The 24,703-nt window shown below is 38.9% G+C and overlaps 1 protein-coding gene across 1 annotated transcript in view; it reads right to left on the bottom strand.

The window, feature by feature from the left end:
- Positions 1-24,703, bottom strand: part of ANO2 (anoctamin 2) — a 199,318-nt gene that overhangs the window by 1,835 nt on the left and 172,780 nt on the right. Inside the window, exons 21-25 of the mRNA XM_072042539.1 lie at positions 18,700-18,848; positions 10,170-10,322; positions 10,022-10,074; positions 8,207-8,388; positions 1,551-1,656 (exon numbers count right to left, since the gene is read on the bottom strand). Coding sequence (XP_071898640.1) covers positions 1,551-1,656; positions 8,207-8,388; positions 10,022-10,074; positions 10,170-10,322; positions 18,700-18,848 — 643 coding nt within the window. The remainder of the gene's footprint in view (positions 1-1,550; positions 1,657-8,206; positions 8,389-10,021; positions 10,075-10,169; positions 10,323-18,699; positions 18,849-24,703) is intronic.

Raw genomic sequence — 24,703 nt, 5'->3', positions numbered from 1 at the left:
AAGAATGAAGGATCCAAAATACTTCCATTAGAGCAAAATCAAACCTTTGCTATAGGTATGAGGTATATACCACAAACATCTTGTTGAAACCATATAGTATAAAGTCTTTGAATATAGCATCAGTTCAGGAAAGAGCTCACATTTGTGCACAACTCCCCCTCAGTGGTGAGACTGAATTAAACACATGCTTCAGTTGGGTTTGAAAAGGGAATGGATTTGGATTCATCGAATTACTAACAGATTAAGTAGCTAAACCAGTGTTATTCCTTACAGGTGTTCAAAGGTGCTCAGTTCTCAACATCAGAGTTGTTGAGACTGGGTTCAGAATCCATTACTGAAGAGCACTCTCAGTGAAATCATCCTCCAACACCCTCATACCCATGTGTTTCCAATGTGGCCTAAGCAGACAGCAGACAACTTCCATTGTCTTTGTGCGCTCAAATACTTCTGTCTGCTGACATATGCTTCTGTCTGCAGCATATGAGCCAGAATTTCAAACCTCAGACATCAATGTCATTGCAGGTGATGGTCATATAACATAGTAGCAGGAAGAAGACTGGGCAAAAAGTTTTGCTTGTTTGTGAAATCTATTGATAAATTATGCCTTCAGGTTTATATTATAATGATAATACTTCAAAAACTGCTGTATTGTGTAATGTCTGTAAATGTGTGAGAACATTTGCTGACAAGGCTACTACCATGAACACTCCATTCCCATATGAGACAATGGAACTAATTAATCAGGGAATGTACTCTGGCAGAACAACAGGCAGACTATTTGATGTCCAGCATAACCAGTGGCTTCAAATGTTCTTCAGGCAGTGGTGGAAAATTACTGAGATGTCAGAGCAAAGATTCAGAAGATGGCAATATAAACCAGGCAAGCCTTTCAGACACTCTTAGGAATATTTGGAAGTAGAGAAGAAAAGACAGGCAGATTTCAATATTAGGGGTGGGCCTGATTTGACTGTCAAGGGATACCAGATCAAGGATGAGAGCATAAGGCTTTTTATATTCAGAATCCAAAATATTGATAGCAAATCCCTTATCAATGAACTCTCAATACTTGGGGAGAATTTACTCCATTGACTTGTGGGAAGTGGCAAAAGACCTTGGAAGATTTATTAATTCTGTTTATTTCTTGCTTTGGGTAAAGAACTGTGTTTTACAAGCCTACATAGCATTTATGTGCTTTTTACAAGTGATGACTGTGAGTATAATAGTCCACAGAGTCTACTTAACTGAAATGTTTAAGATCCTGTGGCATTTTGGGGATCAGTGCCAGTGCCAGGGGCTAATGCAGGCTGTGGAGCTTCCCTTCCATGCAGGGAGGGAAAATTGAAGAAGTATGCTACAGTGCTACAAAAGGACAATCTTTGCTATAGCTTACTGACACTTCAGCCAGCCCAGTAGACTGGGTACAAGCAGATTAATTTGGGTATTTGCAAACATTAAAGCTTGATTGGACCTGGGCTTCTTTGGCACATGCATTTAAATTCATTTATTATAATGTTTATGTGAATGAAATTTCAGTAACTCAACAGACTTACCTGAAATAGAATAACAAAAGCCAAGCGAGCAGATAAGACCGCCCAGTACTGTTTAGAAAATTCATACTGATTTGGGGACCAAGGTGGTTCTCTGTAATCTTTAAACCTGTCAATGAAGGCAGCTCAGTTATCACATGATTCCAGCAATATCCTCTTGCACCAATTGCTTTGATTGACATGATTTTTCAATCACAAAATCTAAGGAATTAAATATTCCAGATGTTCCTACTTCAACCCATATTATGAAATGCAGCTCCAGAATTAGAGCTGGACTATTGCCACTGATTTAGCAAGCTTACACTGGTTTTCACAGTTGTAACCAAAATCAGAACATTGTTCTAATGTTGGAAATTTCCAGATTTTCCCAGATTTAATAATGCGTCCTTTATTTTGCAAATGTTAAACTGATGTCACTGTACAGGGAATAAACTGTTGAAGCTAAAGCATAGATATACATGTAGTCCAAGGCATTGTCAGACCACAGAAAACAAGCATGTATTCATCACACCTAAACTGAGATCAGTTTAGTAAGTAAATCAGCCTACATAATACCTGACTCACACTCTAGTATTTCCTGTCTGCATAAACGACAGGGGGAGCCATGGAAAAAGCACTTCCTAAAAAAAAAGTTTTCTAGCTTTAGACGGGATAAAAGAAAGCTTTAGTTGTTTGGTGCAAAGACTGGTGCTTTTAGTATTATCATCAATCATTGGGACATAAACAACAGGCTAATAAAACCCACACATGCTCCTAAATTGGAAAGTTTTGCAAATAGCAGGAAATACAGAAAGCAATAAGAAATACAGACAGGAAACACAATAAGAATAATCTGGGGAAATGGAAAATAATTAAAAATAAAACAATTGAAGGGTCTTTGAGAGGATAAAGATTGAAAGCAAATGCAATGAAAATAGCCTGGAGTTTACAGTGGCCAACAAGTTATAACAAGTTTGAAATATGGCACCAGGACAGTATGACTTGTGGATGTATAAACAAAAGGCATGATGGTGCTGGGAGATATGAGCCCTTCTCTGAACATTCTCAGGTAAAGCCACACCTGGAATGCTGCATTCAGCCATTTAGTTGTGAGTGGGGGAAGGAGGGGGAAGAGATGAGGGGGAGGAAGACAGAGAGAGGAAGAAAGGGGGGGGGGGGGGGAAGGGAAGGGGAAGGGGAAGGGGAAGGGGAAGGGGAAGGGGAAGGGGAAGGGGAAGGGGAAGGAAGGAAGGAAGGAAGGAAGGAAAAAGAGAGAAATTGAGAAAAGAGAGAGAAAGAGAGAGAGAAAGAGAGAAAGAGAGAGAAAGAGAGAAAGAAAGAGAGAAAGAGAGAGAGAGAGAGAAAGAGAAAGAGAAAGAGAAAGAGAAAGAGAAAGAGAAAGAGAAAGAGAAAGAGAAAGAGAAAGAGAAAGAGAAAGAGGAAAGAGAAAGAGAAAGAGAAAGAGAGAGAGAGGGAGAGAGAGAGAGGGAGAGAGAGAGAGGGAGAGAGAGAGAGAGAGAGAGAAAGAAAGAAAGAAAGAAAGAAAGAAAGAAAGAAAGAAAGAAAGAAGAAAGAAAGAAAGAAAGAAAGAAAGAAAAGAAAGAAAGAAAGAAAGAAAGAAAGAAAGAAAGAAAGAAAGAAAGAAAGAAAGAAAGAAAGAAAGAAAGAAAGAAAGAAAGAAAGAAAGAAAGAAAGAAAGAAAGAAAGAAAGAAAGAAAGAAAGAAAGAAAGAAAGAAAGAAAGAAAGGAAGAAAGGAAGAAAGGAAGAAAGGAAGAAAGGAAGAAAGGAAGAAAGGAAGAAAGGAAGAAAGGAAGAAAGGAAGAAAGGAAGAAAGGAAGGAAGGAAGGAAGGAAGGAAGGAAGGAAGGAAGGAAAGAAAGAAAGAAAGAAAGAAAGAAAGAAAGAAAGAAAGAAAGAAAGAAAGAAAGAAAGAAAGAAAGAAAGAAAGAAAGAAAGAAAGAAAGAAAGAAAGAAAGAAAGAAAGAAAGAAAGAAAGAAAGAAAAAAGAAATTGAAGGCAGTTCAGCAGAACAATCCAGGGGCTTAAGAGACTGACTCACCAAAGAAGATTAAAGAAGTGCACATGTATTGCTCCATTTTGGTAAGTAACAGCCACAGTTGGACATGATAACCATGCACAAATTGTGCCCTTAGGACTGAAAGGGATAATTTAGTGCTGTTCACAGTGTTTGACTAGGTTTAATGGGATGAAATTAAGAAACAGAAAATCTGTTTTGAATACCACAAAACCCTTCCTGACAGTAAGATTCATTAGACTGCGGAAAAGCCTCCATCGGGGGATAATGGAGAAGGTTCATATATAAAATCTGTCAGCTTCAGTTTGCAGGTGTGCTTACCAAAATTACCTTCAGGTTCTATTCACGTGGTTCTGCATGTTAAATTACACATTTACAAAACCTCCCAAACTCATAACAAATTCAGTCTGAAATGCTGGATGTAATTCTGGGCTGCAGCTTTTGGAGACAAAGTACACAGGGTACGTACAATCTGTGATGCAGAAAGGGAGGAGGAAGAGGAGGAGACAATAACTGTAAATTGGGAGTTATTATTGGAAGCACTGTCTGGGTTTGGTTAGAGCCCAAATAATTTGTTTTGTTCAGTGGGTGCACATGCAGCAGTCCAGTTCTCCTTCCTATCTTTGGTCCTATGCTATGCCTATACTGTGAGATTTCCCCTCTTGCATCCTTTTGTACAACATGGACTTCTACACATTGCACAAACCAGTGTACCAGGGCTACAGAAAAGGACAGAATCAGTTCCATTGAATTTAATTTGCCTGAACATCAAGGCAAGGAAAAACACTGAGTTTATTGTACATTTTCCTAGCACAATAAATCAATGCCAGTCTTGACAGTGAGCACAGAATCACCTGAAAGGGTCTCCAATGGCAGTGCATTTTCCATTTAATGTACTTGGAGCTTTACAAACTATTCAAGTGTTGTAGGACATCAGATCCCATGAAAATTTCACCTGGCCAAGTGGTACATGTAAATCACACTGTGTGAATCAAAATTCAGCAGAACACCAGCAAATGACTTGTGGTGAAGGGAGATGTTTTCAGAGCTACAGACAAGGTAGCTGGGCTTCAGCCCCACCTCCCTTTTAAATATTCTATGGAACATGACACTTTAAAGTGCAACAATCATGTCTTTTCTAAACACTAAAGTCTACAGGTTCTGTAGGTAATTTCTTGGGGGGGGAGGAAGGGGTGGAAGGGAGGGAGTAGGAGGTGTAAGTGAGGATGGATGGAAAGGACCACACAGGACTTAGACAAAATTGACCTGCAGCCAGTGTTAATATGCAGATATATTTAACAAGTATTTAGTGTGGAGACAAAGACTGGTAAAAACAATCAGAATTATATGTAAGTGTATCTGCAAATATATCTAAATAAAGTGATATAATGTCCTCAATAAATTGAAGACAACATTACTGAATCACAAGGAAGCTGTGCTTCAGCAGTACAGGAATATATAAGAATTATTCAGTGGAATACATTAGAATCCACTATTGATCACTGGGTGTAGATAATATCAATACCAGGGCATTACGAATATTAATTAATCAAAAAAAATAAATTTACAAAATATGGAAGTAGAGTTGTCTCTTTAATGGAATAAGAAAGCTGGAGATGGACTCTTTTTATAGGGAGTATAGCGATAGGACAAGGAGTAATGCATTTAAACCAGAAGAGGGTAGATTTTGATTAGGCATAAGAAAGAAATTCTTTAATATGAGGGTGATGAGGCACTGGAACAGGTAGTCCAGAGAAGTTGTGGATGACCCCTGAAGTGTTCAAAGCCATGTTGCATGGGACTTTGGGCAACCTGGCCAGGTGGAAGGTGTCCCTGCCTGTGGCAGAGGACTTTAGATAATCTTTAAGGTCCCTTCCAACACAAAGCATTCTGTGATTCTGTGATAGATGGAAGAAAACCAAAACACTTTTTTAGCTTTGCAAAAGTTACATGCAAGACAGCATGAGACTGGCACATTACCAACATAGGCACAATGATGAGTTGTAGTATCTGTTACCACTTACATTGTGAAAGAATCTGGTGTTCCCAGCAGAAAGCAGTTCATGGAAATCCTGCAGTCACAAAATTACTGAGTAGCTATGGTTGGAAGGGACCTGTCACGTCATACCAGCAAGAATACGCAGGGAGTGACTAAGATTTGCAGAACCACTTAATGTGAACTAAGGTGAAATAACACTCAAGGTATGTGCATAAACATTAACTTTAATAGGAACACGCAGAACAAATGGTCTGTCAATGTTGGCACTCTCACAATTATATCTGAGTTAATGCGACTTTATGGGAAATCAAGGTAGGCCTAGCATTTATTGGCATTTTTGAAGGTAGAAAAAATAGAGAGACAGAGAAAGAGAGAGAAATGGAGGGAAAGATAGAAACATCACCAGTCCTGGATCTAGCATCAGAACTGCTGAAGGGTGTAGTTAGTGTAGAGTGATTCCCCATGTGTATTTGTACATGCCTGTATATATTGGCTTTGGCTCTGGGAGTGGTTGAGACCCCAGTATTTTTCCGTATCTATTAGGACAAATCAAGAGAAGTGACACCAGACCTCTCCCGATGACCTCCCCCCATCTCTCACAAGGGCCAGTGGTCACCTGGCAACCATCCCTCTGCTGACAGCAAGGTCAGCTGGAGCAGGTTTCTCAGGGACTTGAATGTTCCTAGGAATGAAGACTCTCCAAGCTTTTTGGGCAGCCTGTTCCTAAAGAAGTTCTTTACTATGAGGGTGATGAGACACTGGGACAGGTTGTCCAGAGAAGCTGTGGATGCCCCATCCCTAAAGGTATTTAAGGCCAGGTTGGACAGGGCTTTGGGCAACCTGGTCTAATGGAATGTATCCCTTCTCATGGAAGGGGAGTTGTAATTAGATGATCTTTAAGGTCCTTTCCAACCCAAACCATTCTATGATTCTATGGAAAGTCCCCTTAATGACTTCGTATCTTCTGGTTTTTTCCTTTTCAATGTGATCACAATGCTTTCATGTACTCCATTATCATACCAAATTATAAAAATTAAAAGAACTAAACCAGTAATAATGTCACATAACTCAGCAAGGTTTGCTTTTTGTTTGCCTTCAGCTACACAAGTGCTGTTTTGCTCTGAAAAAATCATTACAACTAATGCTTTGCATCAGATTGGCACTACAGCAATGTTTATTTGGAAGTAGTGTCAAAGAGTTCACAGCATTGTAGAAAATGCTACTCAAAATATTCAAAGAATGTGTTCTGGATATTCGGTGGGAGAGTTGTTTCTGGCTTGTTATGGTTATTTTTAAGATACCTTAATCTCTGGCAATGCCCGTAAAGAGAAAAATTCAGGCTTATTGTAACCACATTTATCTTCAGAGGTCACAAAAATCTAAGAATAAGAGAGGTCAGCTTGTTCCCAACATATTTGCCAGAAACAGAAAAACAGATTTTTTTTTTTTTTCCAGCTTAAGGGACAGTGTTTGCTGCCTGTCTCTTGGGACGCAAGCAAGATACTGCAAAGTTCTGTCCAAAGCTGTGACTTTGGTAAGATCCAAATTGAGGTTGGTGATAATGAGATATGAATGGATATGAATGCTGACTTTTTTTCATAATTGTTTCCTGATAAGGGAACAGAAATACTCTCACAGTTGTTTTTCAGTCAGAGTAGCACATGGTCAAACATGTAGTATATGCTTCTTTTTTTGCAATCTATTTATTTATGTATTTTGCTTGGTAGCACAGACACGATATTCTTAGGCAGAGACCGCTTTTATACCTAGTGCAGATTATTTCCTTCTCTCTGTATTTTGCCTCTGTTAAATCCGTGTTACTCTGATGAGCACATTTCCAAATACACTGGGAGAGTCATATACCATAAGTAGAGGCCAGTGACTGAGACCAAGTAAACAGCTTCAAAGTTAAGGTAAACAGCTGTAAAGTTAAGATAGCAGTCACAGTGACATGGGAGATCCATATTGATGGGGATGTTTGTTAAAGGAAAACTCATGCTGATTTGATACATTTTTATGAAAAAAAAAACAAAAAAACACAAGGTTACACTGAGAACCTTGGAACCATGTTAGTGATTTCTCATGCAAACTGAAAGTACTCCATAGGTATCTGCATGCTGGTGTTTTCTGCTCTTCCTGAGGAGCAGTAAACTAGATACTCTGGACATATTTTAATGGAAGTTGACCTTTGTTTTCCCAGCCTGAAAAGATGATGCTAATATGTAAGATCTGCAGATGGGTAACAGTGTAGGTTTTAAAGATGGAAAGAGTATATTGAAAACTCATATCAAATAAAGTAAACACTGAGATTAATAAAGAGAAAGAGCCTGGTTCTAATTAGTGGGAACCCATCTTAAAAAATGAATTTTGCCTTCATTGTCCTTAATGAAAGTTATTTCTTTCAGTACAGAAAGGAATTTTTTTTTTTATTCAAGTCTGTCTAAATTGTTTATTTTGCCTTTTAATGCATGGGAAAAACCATTCTAAGAACCTTCTAAGATAGTGAGAATACTCTGAAAGCTATACTCTTAAAACCACATTCTTAAAGACACAAATATTATCAGCTCCCACTTGGAAAATTTTTGTCTGTCAAAAGACCCACAGAAATAGCTTTGCCTATGCAAACTGTCATTAAAAGCATTTTACCTGCAGAATAAAACATCCTGTGCAAATGGGGAGTTTTCTGGCTGTGTTCCAGCCTTGAGATGACTGACATTGAAGTATGAGAGTGTGTGATTGATGAAGCCATGCATGGTTCCATTTTGACTGTATGCATATTGATACATAAGGCGTGGAATGAAATCAGATGTGACAGCAATTACAAAAGCCTGGGAGACAAAAAAAAAAAAAAAAAAAAAAAAAGAGGAAGAAACATGGTGAATGTATGCCTAATGTTTTTCAGATTAAGTTAATTCAGGTGATAATTTTCATGTTCAAGTAAGTTTGGAGTGGTGATGAAGTATGAATTAAATGGACAGACCTGATAAAGAATGTGTACTTGTATAAATGCACAGTGACCTGCTCTGCTTCTCAAGGAGAACATTGTAGTTAAGGAGCATCTCAACTAAACTAGCTAGCTCCACTCTCACCTCAGCGTCAGGACTGACTGGACTCACATCTGACATCAGTCATACTGAAATAAAACTGGTATAGTGAGTGAATCAGACACACAAATATCTAGATCATACCAATAAGAATTCATTAAATTCATTTAAAATGGTATGTTGGTGAATAGCCTGCATCAATATTATTCAGATGCAGTAGAGAAGCAGATTTGGGCATTGAGTATTTTGTCAAACCAAATATGGCCATCTTACATTTCTGTCACTAACAGACATATTAATGGAATCCTCCCTAAAATAAAAATGCTCAGAGTTTGTTTGAGACAGGATTAAGGATCCTTAATTAATTAAGGATCATAAATTTTCAAAGTATGTTCAGATAAAAGCAAGAAACTGCAAAGTTTTTCTCATTTAGCACAGATCAATGCTGGAAAGCCTGAAATCTATGCCTCTTATCAACTTTACGGGTATGTACAAGGCCACAGAGATTTCCTACCTTAAATCCTGGAAACAGCCAAGCCATAACTGAACAGTATTCCACCTAAGTCAAACACCTCCACTTCTCTGGAAGCATTATAGTTCTCTGAGTTGTAATGATAGTTTACATACTGCTACAGAATGCTGTTGTGCTGGAAGTGACTGTACCAAGTAAATTGCATAACACATCTGCACAAGTTTCCCCCTCAGTTTTCATAACACAAGTTTCCCCTCAGTAGTGACAACCATCTGTATTTCTTAAGTGCTTTGAAATCTAGAAGTCAAAAATCCCATAATATTATGATTAAACTCCTAGGTTTTTGTTTGTTTGTTTGTTTTGTTTTGTTTTGTATTAAGAATACCTTTTTCCTATGTAGTTTTGGTAGCTTGGGAAGTGTGTAAGACAACTCAAAAAAAGCTACTCTTACAGACAAACTCAATCTGTGAAAGAAATGATGTTTAGAGATATAATCATATTGTAGATATGAAAAAATGCTAATACTTTTTCTTCTAAGGGCTTTCTGCTCCTGGAATGCGCTAATAGATGTTATGTTTACATCCTTTTCTTTCATATCAGCAATTATAGTAGCAGTGACATAAAAAAGACATGGGTATGAATGAGAAGCATATTTTTATCAATTGTCTGAAGTGTTGCCTCTTCAGATCCCATCCATCAGTTGTTTTTATGTGAATTAGTCTTCCTGTCCTACATAACAAAAGGATATAGAGAACGAGGTGAGTGGATAGCCCTCTCCTTTGTAATTTAGATCGTTTTACACTTCCACAAGAATAAACTGGATAATTTAGATTTTATTGTATTTTATACCACTTGAGAAATTTAAACACCACTTTTATGTAACTTTGGAGTGACAATATAAGCACCTAAGATCATATTTAGAAACAGGTATAACCAAATACTTACATTAATGATAACTGAAAGCTTTCCAATACCACTCAAAATGTTATACCAAATTCCTGTAAGTGAAAAACAGGACTTGTTAAGATTTTTTTTTTTTCTCTATATTCAATTCTTGTTGTTCTTATCACTTTAATGATTTTCAGTTGCTTACCTATATCTTTTGCTCTTACTGTGTCTGGCCTCCTTAGTTCAGTAACAAACTTTTTTGCATCAAGTCGGACTTCTATGATGTTGTTCAGAAGAGCAAAGAGTGGTGCCAGAGGGAAGGAGGCAACGAAGAGTGTGACAAAGCCAAACTGGATAACTGGAAGAGAAATATGCATTGTCCTAGGATGTCTTTTGAAAGGAACTGGTAAACACAGCTGACAGCAAATTGTTGGTGAGCTTTGTGGGTGATAACACACATAAAACTCCACTTGGCAACTTGGACAGAGTAATAAATATCACAAAGCAAGGCTATGAAAGAGAGAAAGGTTTGTCACTATGTTTTATGAATGGTTCCAATAATCCTTCTGATCTCTAGCACATCAATACAAGCCAAAGTAAATAATACATTTACTAAAGTACAAAGAGTTCTCTGTGTATTCTTCTGTTGTTCAAGATGCTACTATTTTTTCTTGTTCTTTTGCCTGTATGGAAAAGGATGCATTAGTAAGCAGGAGGAGGAACTCTACAGTGTGCCAATGTTTCTTTCCAGTTTCCTTTGGAAAATTTTGTGACAATCTGAAAAGAACAAGAACATAATAAATATCTTAATGGATGCATGAGTTTGTGGTGCCATACAGCATTTTCATCCCTACTTGTATCAATGATATACTTCAAAGTTAAAAATCTCCTGCTTGAAGTCCAAGCAAAGGAGACTGTTATTGTCACTTACTTTTTCTTTCTGTTTTGAAGTTTGGATAAGGAACTTTGGAGAAAATAAATAAATAAATAAATAAGTAAATCACTGGTTCTAAAGAAAAGTAGTACTGCAATGAAGGAGAGACCTTCTGAGCTCTCTGTGCTTCCCAGAACAATGATGCAACTAGTAAGTCTGGCTTCTTCCACAGATTAATTAAAAAAACAAAACAAACAAACAAAACCTCTCTCACTTTGAAGTGGATGGCACATTATCTTGTTCACAGTACTAGTTCACTAGTGTATCTTGTTCACTAGTACCTCAGAGTTCAGCTCACCAGTGATTACATATATGTAATACATATGTATACATATGTATATATATAACTGTATAAATAAAAAGACCACATTTTTTTCAGAGTGAATTATGCCTGTTCTCTAGGATATAGGCTGATCTGTCTTTACGCAAACAAATTATCTTCTAAATGGCTAAAGAAACTGATGTCACCCTGCAAAGCACAATGCTGAAAGTGCTTTTTGATGATTTTATATCGTGCAATATATATTTGTGCAATAACGGTGATTTTCTGAAACATCTCAATGCTCTAGAGATACTCAGAATAATGTAGTAAAACAAACAAACAAAAACTGTAAAAACTGTAAAACAATAGTTTGTATTCTGTAAAACAAACTTTTTGTTTGTTTACCTTTTCTGTAAAACATTTTGTTTGTTTTCTGTAAAACAAACAAACAGCAAACAAAACAGAGAAACAAGAAAAAACAACAACTAAACCCCCAATTCCCTCCAGCAAAGCTTCTTCAGCTTTAGAGTGAGTTTGTCCTTAATTCCCTTGTCTTTCAGTGGTATGTTAGTGCACATAGAATCTACCTGATATGGGATTATGGGACAGTCTCATTTGTGTATAATTAGAGTCTGTAAAGGACCACCACTTTTTTTTTTTTTTAAGAAGTTGCCAGAAGTATTTTCTTCAATGGAAATTAGGCGGCTTCGGTAGTGAATGTTACTCATGAGATAGGGTCATTTCATTGCAAAAATGATACATTCTTTTAATATAATACTTCAGGGAAGTGAAAAGGGTTTATTTCTTCAGAAAGCAAGGAAGAGTAGAAGAAGAGGAAAAATACACAAAAGTATACTGACCAAATGCAGAGTAATCCCAATAAAATTAAACTAATAAATCTAACTGTAATTTACAGTTCTGAATTAAATAAGCAGCAGTATGGAAAAGGTATTGCTGTGAGGCAGTATGTATTGTCACTTCTTTTCCAGCAAATCCCTGTGTCAGTCCTCTCCCCACCATGAGAGAGCTGTTGCACTTTTTGTGAAAATCAGGTCTTTTCATAGCACAAGAGTTTTCTGTAAAATCATTTCCTTAGGCACTGTAGTCAGAGCCTACCACTGACTGCTTTCTCCAGTATCTTCTCTTGCATGCATCTTCTTTTGTGTACACAGATTGCAAGTCATCTAATTGATTTTCCTGCTTTTCTCTTACAAATGACAACATATTTGCATAGTAAATTATTATCTCTGCCTGAAATATATAGCCTTTTAATTCTGATTCTCACTGCTTTGTGATAAAGAGTGTATCCTAATGTACTCCAAGACTGAGCTTTTTCAAAGCATATGAGCGCTCTACCCTTGAAATTATATTTTCCTGAATATTTTACATTCAGAGTCAGGAAAAGGAATTATCAATGATATAAAAACAGGTGTTAGAATAATATCACAAAAACAAAACAAAACAAAACAAAAAAACATGAATGCTTAGCAAAATACATTGCTCCAAAATGCACCTTATTAAATTTTAAGTGATTTTAGCTGGAATAGAGCTGGCAGATTTCTGTTAAAAAAAAAAAGGCATTTGCAGTATTTTAAGTATAAACCACACACACATTTGCTTTGATGTTGCTTATTCATTGCCTGGGAAATTTCACTTTATTGTGTTTTTTGTTTGTTTGTTGTTGTTTTTTTTCAAGTTCATGAGGTATGTTCAAGGTATGCAAAGGTCTTCTGGATAATTGTGTAAATATGTCTTCATAGAAAACTCTGTGCCAGCAGTCTTTGTGTGGCCATCTTGAAATCTCTTCAGTGTTCCAGCCTCCTTTTCATGAAAGTGTCAATGATGTAAAAAACAGACAGAAAAAAAAAAAAAAAAAAAAAAAACCATAATTTAGATGGCCTTGGGTAGCAAATTTGCAATTATTCAAAACAAGCAGCATGTGAACAGCCTCAGCAATTTAATTGTGCTTGTTTAGTTTGGTCAGTATTTATGCAAATAGAAGATATGTCAACATTGTTGCTAAGATTGCATGGATTAAAAAGAGAAAACTTCCCTTGAGCACAGTTCAGGTCCCAGAATCAATCTAGTTGTATCATGCTGGAGTTCTCCAGATGCCTGTTCAGTCACAGCAGAAACATTTACACTATATTGAGTGCACTTTACCCTTTACTGAGTGCCTTCACGAAGACTGTTCCATCAATGACAGCTGATGCCAAGACATCCTATTTTGGGCCAGAACACTTGATGGTAATACTAGAATATCCTTTTTTACATTCATGCTAATACCACAAGGTCTCCATGCAAAGCTCTTGTAGTGCTTACATACAACCCTATGGCCCTACATAGGTGTCCTGCTTGACTTGGGTTACTATTCTCTGTGCTTTGAGGCAAAATGTTATAGAGACCTGTGCAAGAAGCTAGACTTCTGGACATCCAGCTTTTTTTCAGATTTCATACTTGTCTGGTAGGCCAAACTGGAGACCACACAGATGAACATGACCCAGTCTCATGTCACAAGCTAGTTAACAAAATGACTGAGAGTTGTGCATAAGGGAAATTGAAGAACATGGGCCATAAAGTCATCTCCTAGGGCATTAAAGCAGGAGACTAGATCTGTGGTCAAAGGTGACTTATTGAGACTAAAGGTATGTCCACATCTTGAGAGAAGGTACAGAGTTGAGGAAAATTCCAGGGTGAGAGGCAGCAGATATACAAAGAACCTGTTCCATGATAGTTCCCTTGTAAACAGACTCTACAACCTTAGATATTGGCAACACCACAGCATCTTGGTGTGTTTACTGTATGAGAAACAGCATTGTGGGTGGAGCAGAGTTAGGACACCACAGCCAGCTCTGTGATATCACCACAGGGTTGGAGAACTTGATAGTACTACGGAGTTGATAAACTGCATAGCCAGCCTTGAGCTGAAATGATAACAAAATCAAGTCCTCTAAGTGAACTTCACTCATAATAATCTCATTATAATACCAAAGTATTGTACATCAAAACTACATCAAAACCTTATCTGAATGAAGGTAATTGTTTATAGTTGTTTTGTCTTTTTTCTTAACATCTGTATCATATGCCAAAGAATTATATGTTACTCTAAGTAAAGAACGGAAAAAGCTCCTCAAAATAATTTTTCAATATATAATCAAGCCTGGATGAGAAACTAAGGAAAAGGTATAATTTACTACTCTTTAGTAATAAACGTGTGCAATAAGCCTACACACAACAGAATAAGCTGGTATTTTCAAATCCATCCTCATTATAGAGATTATAGAAAAATGCAGTTTTCTCTTCAATGTTTTTTTTTTTTTTTTGTTATTTTTATTTTTCTGCCTCACACATTGCTTTTTTGATGGCTTTTCCTGCTCAGGGGGAAATCCTTCCAAATCTCTCAGATTAATTCTTATGGTAATCAGTTGCTACAGACTTTGGATCTGATCATTTCCTTCTTAAAATTCAAAACGGAGTTTTGCCATTGCTTTTTAACAGCAGCCAGATGATGAAATCCTTTACTATTATTTCTGTCTGAGAAAAAATGTTTTCAATTAATTACTACATGAACCTTGGACTCTGAGGGGCTAGACTGGAGAAGAGATGAATGAATGAAATAAGAATCTGAAAGTCATTCATGATGTCATTTTTTTTTCTCAAAAGAAAGGAAAAGACAGTAGTAAAAATTTCACACATCCACATGCATCATTCAAATGGTTTTGGAGATTTTTTTTTTTTTAATTTTGTTTCATTAGCAATATTTATTGCTCTTCTAAACATAAACTTCTTGCCAATTCCTATCTATGCAGGCTACATGTGTTGTGAACTTGCTACCAGCTGGATGAGGAAATTGCTATACATGATACATAATTTGGGAATGCATATGGTCTGGTATATTGGTCTGGGTCAAAAGTCATTGCAGAGTTTTAGCAACAGGAAGTACTTATGACAAATTTGACACATTAACAGTGATAGTTTACATTTCAGGATTCATTGCAAAAAAAAAATCTGATTATGTAGAAACACTGAAAATGTCTCTACTTAAGAATGTCTGCGAAGAAATATAAACATATATATCAGTTAATACTATCAAAACAAACCATCATCGGAAATTTCACTGGTGCAAATTAGAACTGTGTGCAGACACGCTATTGACTGACAAGGCACATTCAAGAAAGAAGCTCAGTATGGTCTGCTGACTGAAATCAGATTCAGAGTTGAGGTCACTAACAAAAAGACCTGCAAGAGCTTTCCCCAAAGGAAAACAGAGTTCATTTGTCATGGTAAAATATTGGCCTCTTCCTCCCACACTACTTGTGCATGTAAAATGCCTCTGAAGTCAATGGAAGTTTACATGACTTGTAGATTTTAGGTTTTACCCTCTTATCTGTTTTTTAGACTTATATATGACTTTTATCTTAAAAATCTAAATGCCTTAGTCTCAATTTCCTGCTTAGTCTATGTTATATCAAAGTCATGTACTTGATTTTTCTGGATTTGCTCTTAGCTATTTTTTTTCCATTTCATGAACAATAGTTGAAATATAACTTTGTACTAGAGTCAGTATCCATGAAATCATTATTCCTACCACTGGATACCCTGAATTTGCTTCAATGTGTTTTTTTTCCACACTGCAGCTGCTCTCAGCCAATTGGTTTAGAGCTATTGCAATATAATTCTTCAAGAAAACTATCATTCCAGTTTATGAAGAGGAGATTTTGTCTTTGAAAAGCAGACACGTTTTTTTTTTTTTTGCCTCAGATTTCCCAGCTTCATCCTAGCTACCTACTTAGTTATCATTTTAAAGCTTTGGCTTGAGGAAATCCTTGAGTCTTTACTCAAAGACATAAAACACCCTACTGTTACAAGTTGTTAGGCCAAACCCTCAATATATCACCTTTCATAACTAAAAAAGTAAAATGACAAGTGGCCATACTTCATTGGGTATGTCTTTCTTGGACAGAGAGGGCTCTCAGCAAATTCATGGGTTTGTGTGTGGGGAGGAGGGCTGAAAAGTGAACAGGCTAGCGGAAAGTAGCATTTCTTTTTATTTACTTTTCTGATGACATCTAATGCAAAAGATGAGAAACCTTTCTACAGACAAGCAGATTTATTTTGTTTTGGGTTGTAGATCACCCCTGAAGTGGTAGGGATAAGCATGGTAATATAGATGCTGGCTTTGGGACAGCTAGAAATGGCAATTGCAAGGAACAGGATCGCCTGTAACTGTTTTAATTTAGGATGATGTTAAACATTCAAATGCAACAGAGCCTGTAATTACATATAAAGAGCTGAACACTCTCTACTGCAACATTAGGTAGACTTGTACAATGCATGAACTGGAAGAAGGTAACACTCCTGGGCACTTCAGCACAGACTAGCTTTAAGACAGAAATGGCTGTACCCTGAGTGAGTGAATGAGTGAGTGAGTGAGTGAGTGAGTGAGTGAGTGAGTGAGTGAGTGAGTGAGTGAGTGAGTGAGTGAGTGAGTGAGTGAAAGAAACTTGGATTGTTCTTTTCCTGCCAACAATTCCCTCTTTCATGTTTGTTGTTTCTCATTCTTGCTGTTAATAGGTTAATTATGATTAAAGGCACTGGCTTGGTGTTCCCATTAGCCATTACACCGTCTCTCACTTTATAAGTGTAGTGATAGTATCGTTGCTGAAATGGAGTACAGTGACTGCCTGATTTTGCAGAACAAAGTCCAGTGAAAAAATCATTTCAAAATACATTTCTCAATATAAAAATACAGGAGATTAAAACCAAACCAACCAACCAACCAACCAAGCAAAAGCAGTTAAATCTCATTATCTCTATTACTTTACTATTAATTTAACTAGACCTAACTGAAGTATTAAAAAAAAAAAAAAAAAAAAAAGGAAAAAAGAAAATAAAAGGAAATACTAGCAGGTTTGAAATGGCCAGTCCAAAATGGAAGTGAGATTGTTATAACAAAAGCTCCTCTACTTTTGACAAACTGTACTTTAAAGCTCATCATGGAATTGCTCCAACCATCATCTCTCAGACAAGTGGTGTCTCCCCAGGAATAACCTGCCTCATGAGGAAATGCAAAGAGAATATATGACTTCAAGCATGTGAGTGGACCAGAGTTCAGGTCTCCTTCAGAGAGGGCACATGTCAATCCTTTCGATAGAAAGAGTAGAAAAGGTGATGACTGCCTGGTGATTAGGGTGGGTACTGAATGACCTGGATTCCAGAGTGTTGGCTTGGTGAGAAGTTTTCTGTGTAGTCTTAAAGATGTCACCTATCTTCAAAAGCTAGAGCATCCTGGCAGAACAAACCTAAATTTACTGAATACCTGGATAGAGATATGTAACCTGGTCATGACTGTCTCTGCATGAAACACTATTATCATCTGTGAGGGAGAATCCAAAGGCCCAGTCTAGAGTTTCTTATTCATTTTTTTTTCATTCCTCACTGAGCAGATAGCCACAGACAACAGTGAGAGTTTGAATAAAATCTGTGTAAAAGATTGAGAATTAAGTTCTGAAATGGCAGTTAGATATCCCTCTTCCTTTCCTTAATAGCATAACTCTTCTTTTACATCCCGGTATTTTTTAAGCAATTCATAAAATAAAAGTCTTTCATATGCATTTACTGATTTGTTTCCCTTCACTCCCCCACTCAAATCAAATTTAGAAAAATAGGTAAATGCCCTTCAGAGCAATCTCAGCTGACAGGTTCAGTGCTGAGCTGCACAAACTGCTTCCTGACAGTGTGGGTGGTCTGAATCACTCCACAGTGAATCTGACAGCTGAGTGCAGTGGTATGGACCTGGGGCAACAAGTGGGCTGGGGTGGTGCAGCTTGGGTTTCATGTGCTGTACATTTGTCTGGAATCCCATGGATGAGGCATAGCTTACCGTGGCACACTACAAGGCTCGGTGAGCCATTCTCTTCACTTGATAAACTAATCTCTTGCAAACAAATACTTAGATCAGTAATTCATCCATTCATTTGCAGGGCATCTGCCTAATTATCCTTGAGTGACTGCAGAATGAGGCACTCAACATAATTTATTATCTAGGCATGAGGGACTAAAATAAAATACAGGCTTAATGTCAAGTGATTTATAACATCAGTAGCTCAGACCCTTATACTACAAGTTATTCCAACAAGGTGGACCTTTGTTTCTAAGTGGTGTGTGTCCTTATCACTGAATCAAGGGTGATCTCCTATATAGACATCTTACAGACATCTTTGAGTCTACTCAACTTAACCAGAAGGAAAAATCATCTTGGGCTGAAGTAATATGTGGAAAAATTCAATTGTAAAGGAGAATTTTTCAGCAAAGTTCATGTGCAGAGGCAAATAAGGTAACAGAGGTTGCAACACACAGCCAGATCCTAAAGTGAGTTGAAACAACTGAGAGGGAGATGGTGGCAATTGAGGTCTTCTTTACATTTACTTAATGCTACTACAGAATATAAGGTTCAGATCCATAAACACATCCATAAAAGATATCTCCAAATCTGCCATTATATAATTTCCCTTTGGAAAGGGAATTCCAAAATCTTACTCATTTCCATGTATTCTGGAGTCAATCCAGTGAAAGGTTCCAAGCTGTAGTCAAGATCCCATTGCTGAGGGTCCTTTGATTGATTGGTGTTCATTTCCTTTGGTTCAGTTCTTCCATCCTTCAGCTTCCTGAAGAGCTTCTTTAACTTCCTGAGGAACAAAAAGTTAGACTGGACCAAGTCTTTTTCCTTTTTTTCCACCTACAGGATCTGGTCTAAATCTTTGCACTGTAAAACTAAATGTATATCAAGTTACTTCAGTGCCACACAGGCTTGGTTTGCACCATCCACTTAAGTTATGATGTTTCTTATTGCCTGGTGATAGTCTGATGGAAGCAGTTGTTGCTGTGTTCCTCTGTCGAGGGAAGTTACAACACCATAACACTGTTATGATGGAGTTGAACCTAGTACTTTTAATACTTTTTTTTTCCCTCTAGATATATGTTGAAAATGCATCTTTCCAAAGCTCAGGCACCTTGGGCCTAAATACTAGTGATTATTAATACGTCTCCCTCAAGAATGAATAAAAGAAAGAAACAAATAAATAAAATACCAGAAGGTAATGTGATACATGAAGATACACATATGTCACATCTAGCACAGGTGTACTTTCCTCTCAATCTGAAACTTGGGAACTTCCATATAGTATACCTTTAAGTATATAAATATTAGTGACTTAAAGTTGTCCCTGTGACCAACAGAAAACACCTGAAGCTCCTCAGGCTCCAGTGCTGTTTCAAACCTGAGTATCTTTTTAAATGGGCAAAAGAAAATGGTTTTGCTTGCAGAACCTTAAAGAAGCACTCTTTACTGAAAATGATGAGACAACTAATAAAAATAATAAAATACATTCCTATGAAATGTCAAGTATAAGCAACATTTGAATTCTACTAGTGGCCTTTGTACCTGGAGAAACATGTTTCCCTTGCAGCTACTTAACAGCCAAACAGCCTTCAAACTAACAGGAGAGATTCATAAGAGAGCTTAAGAGATTCATAAGACAGCAAGATCAGTAGAATTTGTTCTCACAGTTGTTTGTCTTTCCTTTTACAAACAAACAAACCTTTATTAGTTTGGATTCAGTAGAAACTATTGGTATAGAAGTCTCACTTGGGATATACGTAGTAGGATTCACTTCAGCACTCAACTAACTATACAGTCCATACTGGAACTCACTGAGGAAGAACGGGAGCTTACTGGAACTCCTTTGCAAGTTTATTCCTAAACTACTAGAAACTACAAAATTATTTAACTACTAAAATCAAACTTTAAAGATTTCACTGAATACTTGTGAAAAAATACACATTTCTAAAATTAACTTTCTTGAGTGAGAGTTTACTGACAATGTAAAAGGCAAAGTGTGCAGATCTATGTAGATCCTGAAAAACTTCATCAGCAGTTAGATGCTTTACGTACTTGCACAACTGTGTTATCTTCCTTCAGAGATCTCTCAACAGAGTTTTAGAAGTTCTAAGTTTTCTTTCAAATGTGTCTTTACTGTGTATAAAGAATGAAACACTAAGCTAGCACAGAACCACTGTTATTATGAGACTGGGAAATTCCTAATTTTGGTCAGGAAATATTTTTTCTACCTGAGAAGCATACATCTTGCCAGACAGCTGTGTTGGTGAGTTTTGGCTGCCCCTGAAGCAGAAAAGCAAAACAGTTTCCTACCATGTAAACAGAAGTTGGTTTTGTCTCACAGATCTCATAGATTAGAAGAGTGCATCTGAAATTCTCATTTTGACAATGTTTTACAGCAACACCAGCCATTTTGGCCAGACTATAAATTACTCACATGGGTGAGTAATTATTTGTGCAAGTACTTCTTTGAACCTAGTAGTAGTATCAATCAATGTCTGACTGAAACAGGGATACAAATTTAATGACACAGACAAATACATGAATTTCATAAATAGTATAATCCCAGTGTAAAATTAATCCATTTCTAAAAGAAGAGTAAAGAATTCCCACTGCCCCCAAGGATGGCATTTCAAATTCACAAGCATGGATAACTCCCTGCTATTTTATACATTGAGAAATTCCCATGGATAAATGTAATAGAATGAGATATTTCTTCAAAATCAAGGAAATTAAATACAGTTGAATTAGCATGGAACATCAATATTTATACTTATTGTATGTCTTCATTTTGCAGATATGGTTTATTTTTCAAGAATGTGCACATTATTTTATAGTTCTTCACATATGTGCTCTATGAGTGGAAATCCAGAATAACTGCAGTAACATTTTGCCAATAGTGTAAACAGGGCTCCCCCACAAACATGTTTCCCACAGCTTGTGATAAATCCTTTGAACTAGAGCTGTGTGGCCTGGAGACGGGAGTGTAGAGAAAACAGTAGGGGAATTCATTTGCACCTCCAGTTAAACCACTTTCTCAGACCCTATCTTATGCAGCAGGGCAAGGCTATCTGGAAAACATTGCAACTAAGGTCTTTGCAGAGTAGGTTTATTGCTTTATTCCTGAATATACACCAAACTATATAGGAATACTTTGTCACCACATAGCACAAAGCCTTACAGCAGCTTGGAAATAAACGTAGTGACAGCAGAATTTCTACACCAAGTGGTGTTTACAGGACCTAATCAATTTCATCATCAGTCTGGAGAAAATTGGGTTTGTCAGACATTCCTAGGACAGATTTAAATTTGTCAGGCTCTTTCAGTCTCAGAACCACAAAGCTGCACAAATCAATAGATCAACTCCAAATTTTGTTCCAGGTGCAGATGAAGACATAATTACATAATTCATAAGTGTGATGCAAACATCATCAGTATTTCAGCAATACACAGGTATGTCGGGGATAAGTAAATAGTTTGTGTACCCAGAACATTCAGTTTACATAGTTTTAATAAAAGGTGAAGAACATTTAAAATACCTTACAAAAATAACTAGATAGATAGATCCTTACATCATGCAAACTCAGCCATTTCAAGACACTAAAATGTCCTTTCTATACCTCTACTTTGATGGCAATCGAGGAATGTAGTACTCAGAGGGTAGGAGAATCAAAGAATTCCCACAATGCCTTTCCAGTATATCCCAATTAATTTCCTAATGTGAGGGACTCTCAGGAGAGTGAACAATAAGTTCAAGACAGTGCTAATTTCTGTTCCAATAAAATGGTATGAGCTATAAATGTCCCTTACATTTCCGTAGACAGATGAGATTGAAGAACATCTAACTGTCATTGTCACAGAATCACAGAATCACAGAATCTCTAGGTTGGAAGAGACCTCAAGATCATCGAGTCCAACCTCTGACCTAACACTAACAGTCCCCACTAAACCATATCCCTAAGTTCTACATCTAAACGTCTTTTGAAGACTTCCAGGGATGGTGACTCAACCACCTCCCTGGGCAGCCTGTTCCAATGTCTAACAACCCTTTCAGTAAAGAAATTCTTCCTAACATCTAACCTAAAACTCCCCTGGCGCAACTTTAGCCCATTCCCCCTCGTCCTGTCACCAGGCACATGGGAGAACAGGCCAACCCCCATCTCGCTAGAGCCTCCTTTAATATACTTATACAGAGTGATAAGGTCACCCCTGAGCCTCCTTTTCTCTAGGCTGAACAAGCCCAGCTCCCTCAGCCGCTCCTCATAGGACTTGCTCTCCAGGCCCCTCACCAGCTTCGTCGCCCTTCTCTGGACCCGCTCAAGCACCTCGATGTCCTTCTTGTAGCGAGGGGCCCAGAACTGAACACAGTACTCGAGGTGCGGCCTCACCAGAGCCGAGTACAGGGGGACGATCACCTCCCTAGCCCTGCTGGTCACAGTGTTTCTGATACAAGCCAGGATGCCGTTGGCCTTCTTGGCCACCTGAGCACACTGCTGGCTCATATTCAGCCGACTGTCCACCATCACTCCCAGGTCCTTCTCTGCCTGGCAGCTCTCCAGCCATTCCTCTCCCAGCCTGTAGCTCTTCTTGGGGTTATTGCGCCCCAGGTGCAGGACCCGGCACTTGGCCTTGTTAAACTTCATACAGTTGACCTCAGCCCATCGGTGCAGCCTATCCAGATCCTCCTGCAGAGCCTTCCTACCCTCAAGCAGATCGACACACGCACCTAGCTTGGTGTCATCTGCAAACTTACTGAGGGTGCACTCAATGCCCTCATCCAGATCATTGATGAAGATGTTAAAGAGGACCGGCCCCAGCACCGAGCCCTGGGGGACGCCACTAGTGACTGGCCTCCAACTGGACTTGGCTCCATTTACCACAACTCTCTGGGCCCGGCTATCCAGCCAGTTTCTAACCCAACGAAGCGTGCGCCAGTCCAAGCCAAGAGCAGCCAGTTTCTTGAGGAGAATGCTGTGGGAAACGGTGTCAAAAGCCTTGCTGAAGTCAAGGTAGACCACATCCACAGCCTTTCCCTCGTCCACCCAGCGCGTCACTTTGTCGTAGAAGGAGATCAGGTTCGTCAAGCAGGATCTGCCTTCCATAAACCCATGCTGACTGGGCCTGATCGCCTGCTTGCCCTTCAAGTGCCGCATGATGACTCCCAAGAGGATCTGCTCCATGAGCTTCCCTGGTACTGAGGTCAAACTGACCGGCCTGTAGTTCCCCGGGTCTACCCTCCGGCCCTTCTTGTAGATGGGCGTCACGTTTGCTAGCCGCCAGTCAGCTGGGACCTCCCCCGATAGCCAGGACTGCTGATAAATGATGGATAGGGGCTTGGCCAGCTCCTCTGCCAGTTCTCTCAGTACTCTTGGGTGGATCCCATCCGGCCCCATCGACTTGTGCACATCCAAGTGCCGTAGCAGGTCACCAACCAGTTCTTCGTGGATGGTGAGGGCCACATCCTGCTCCCCGTCCCCTTCCACCAGTTCTGGGTACTGGGTATCCAGAGAGCAACCGGTTTTACCACTAAAGACTGAGGCAAAGAAGGCATTGAGCACCTCCGCCTTTTCCTCATCTCTTGTAACTAAGTTTCCCCCCGCATCCAGTAAAGGATGGAGATTCTCCTTAGTCCTCCTTTTTGTGTTGATGTATTTATAAAAGCGTTTTTTGTTATCTTTAACGGCAGTAGCCAGCTTGAGCTCCAGATGAGCTTTGGCCTTCCTAATTTTGTCCCTGCACAGCCTCGCTACATCCTTATAGTCCTCCCTAGTGGCCTGCCCAATTTTCCAAAGATTATAAACCCTCTTTTTCCTCCTAAGCTCAAGCCACAATTCTCTGTTGAGCCAGGCTGGTCGTCTTCCCCGGTGGCTCATCTTTGGGCACATGGGGATAGACCGCTCCTGTGCCATTAGGATTTGCCTCTTGAATAGCACCCAGCCTTCCTGAACCCCTCTGCCCTTCAGAACCGCCTCCCATGGGACTCCACCAACCAGTGTCCTGAGCAGCCTAAAGTCAGCCCTCCGAAAGTCCAATACAGTGGTTTTACTGGTTCCCTTCCTGGCCCCGCCAAGAATAGAGAACTCCACCATTTCGTGGTCACTCTGCCCAAGACTGTTCCCGACAATCACATCCTCCACCAGTCCTTCTCTGTTTGTGAAGAGAAGGTCTAGCAGGGCACCACCCCTGGTAGGTTCACTAATCAGCTGCATCAGGAAGCTATCTTCCACTTTCTCCAGAAACCTCCTAGACTGCTTCCTCTGGGCTGTGTTGTGCTTCCAGGATATGTCAGGGAAGTTGAAGTCCCCCACGAGTACAAGCGCCGACGATTTCGCAACTTCTGTCAGCTGCCTGTAGAACTCCTCATCCGTCTCCTCATCCTGGTTCGGCGGTCTATAGCAGACCCCGACCAGGACACTAGCCTTGTTGTCCCTGCCGATCCTAACCCAAAGGGACTCGATCTTGTCATTCCTAGCCTCGAGTTCTACAACATCGAAAGACTCTCTAATATAGAGAGCCACACCGCCACCCCTTCCATGCTGCCTGTCCCTTCTGAAGAGCCTATAGCCAGGCATCGCAGCACTCCAGTCATGAGACTGGTCCCACCACGTTTCCGTGATGGCAACCAAGTCGTAGCCTGCCCGCTGC

The sequence above is a fragment of the Anas platyrhynchos genome, chromosome 1 (genome assembly GCF_047663525.1).
Source record: "Anas platyrhynchos isolate ZD024472 breed Pekin duck chromosome 1, IASCAAS_PekinDuck_T2T, whole genome shotgun sequence".
Lineage (NCBI taxonomy): Eukaryota > Metazoa > Chordata > Aves > Anseriformes > Anatidae > Anas > Anas platyrhynchos.
This window is presented reverse-complemented; position numbering and strand designations above follow the sequence as displayed.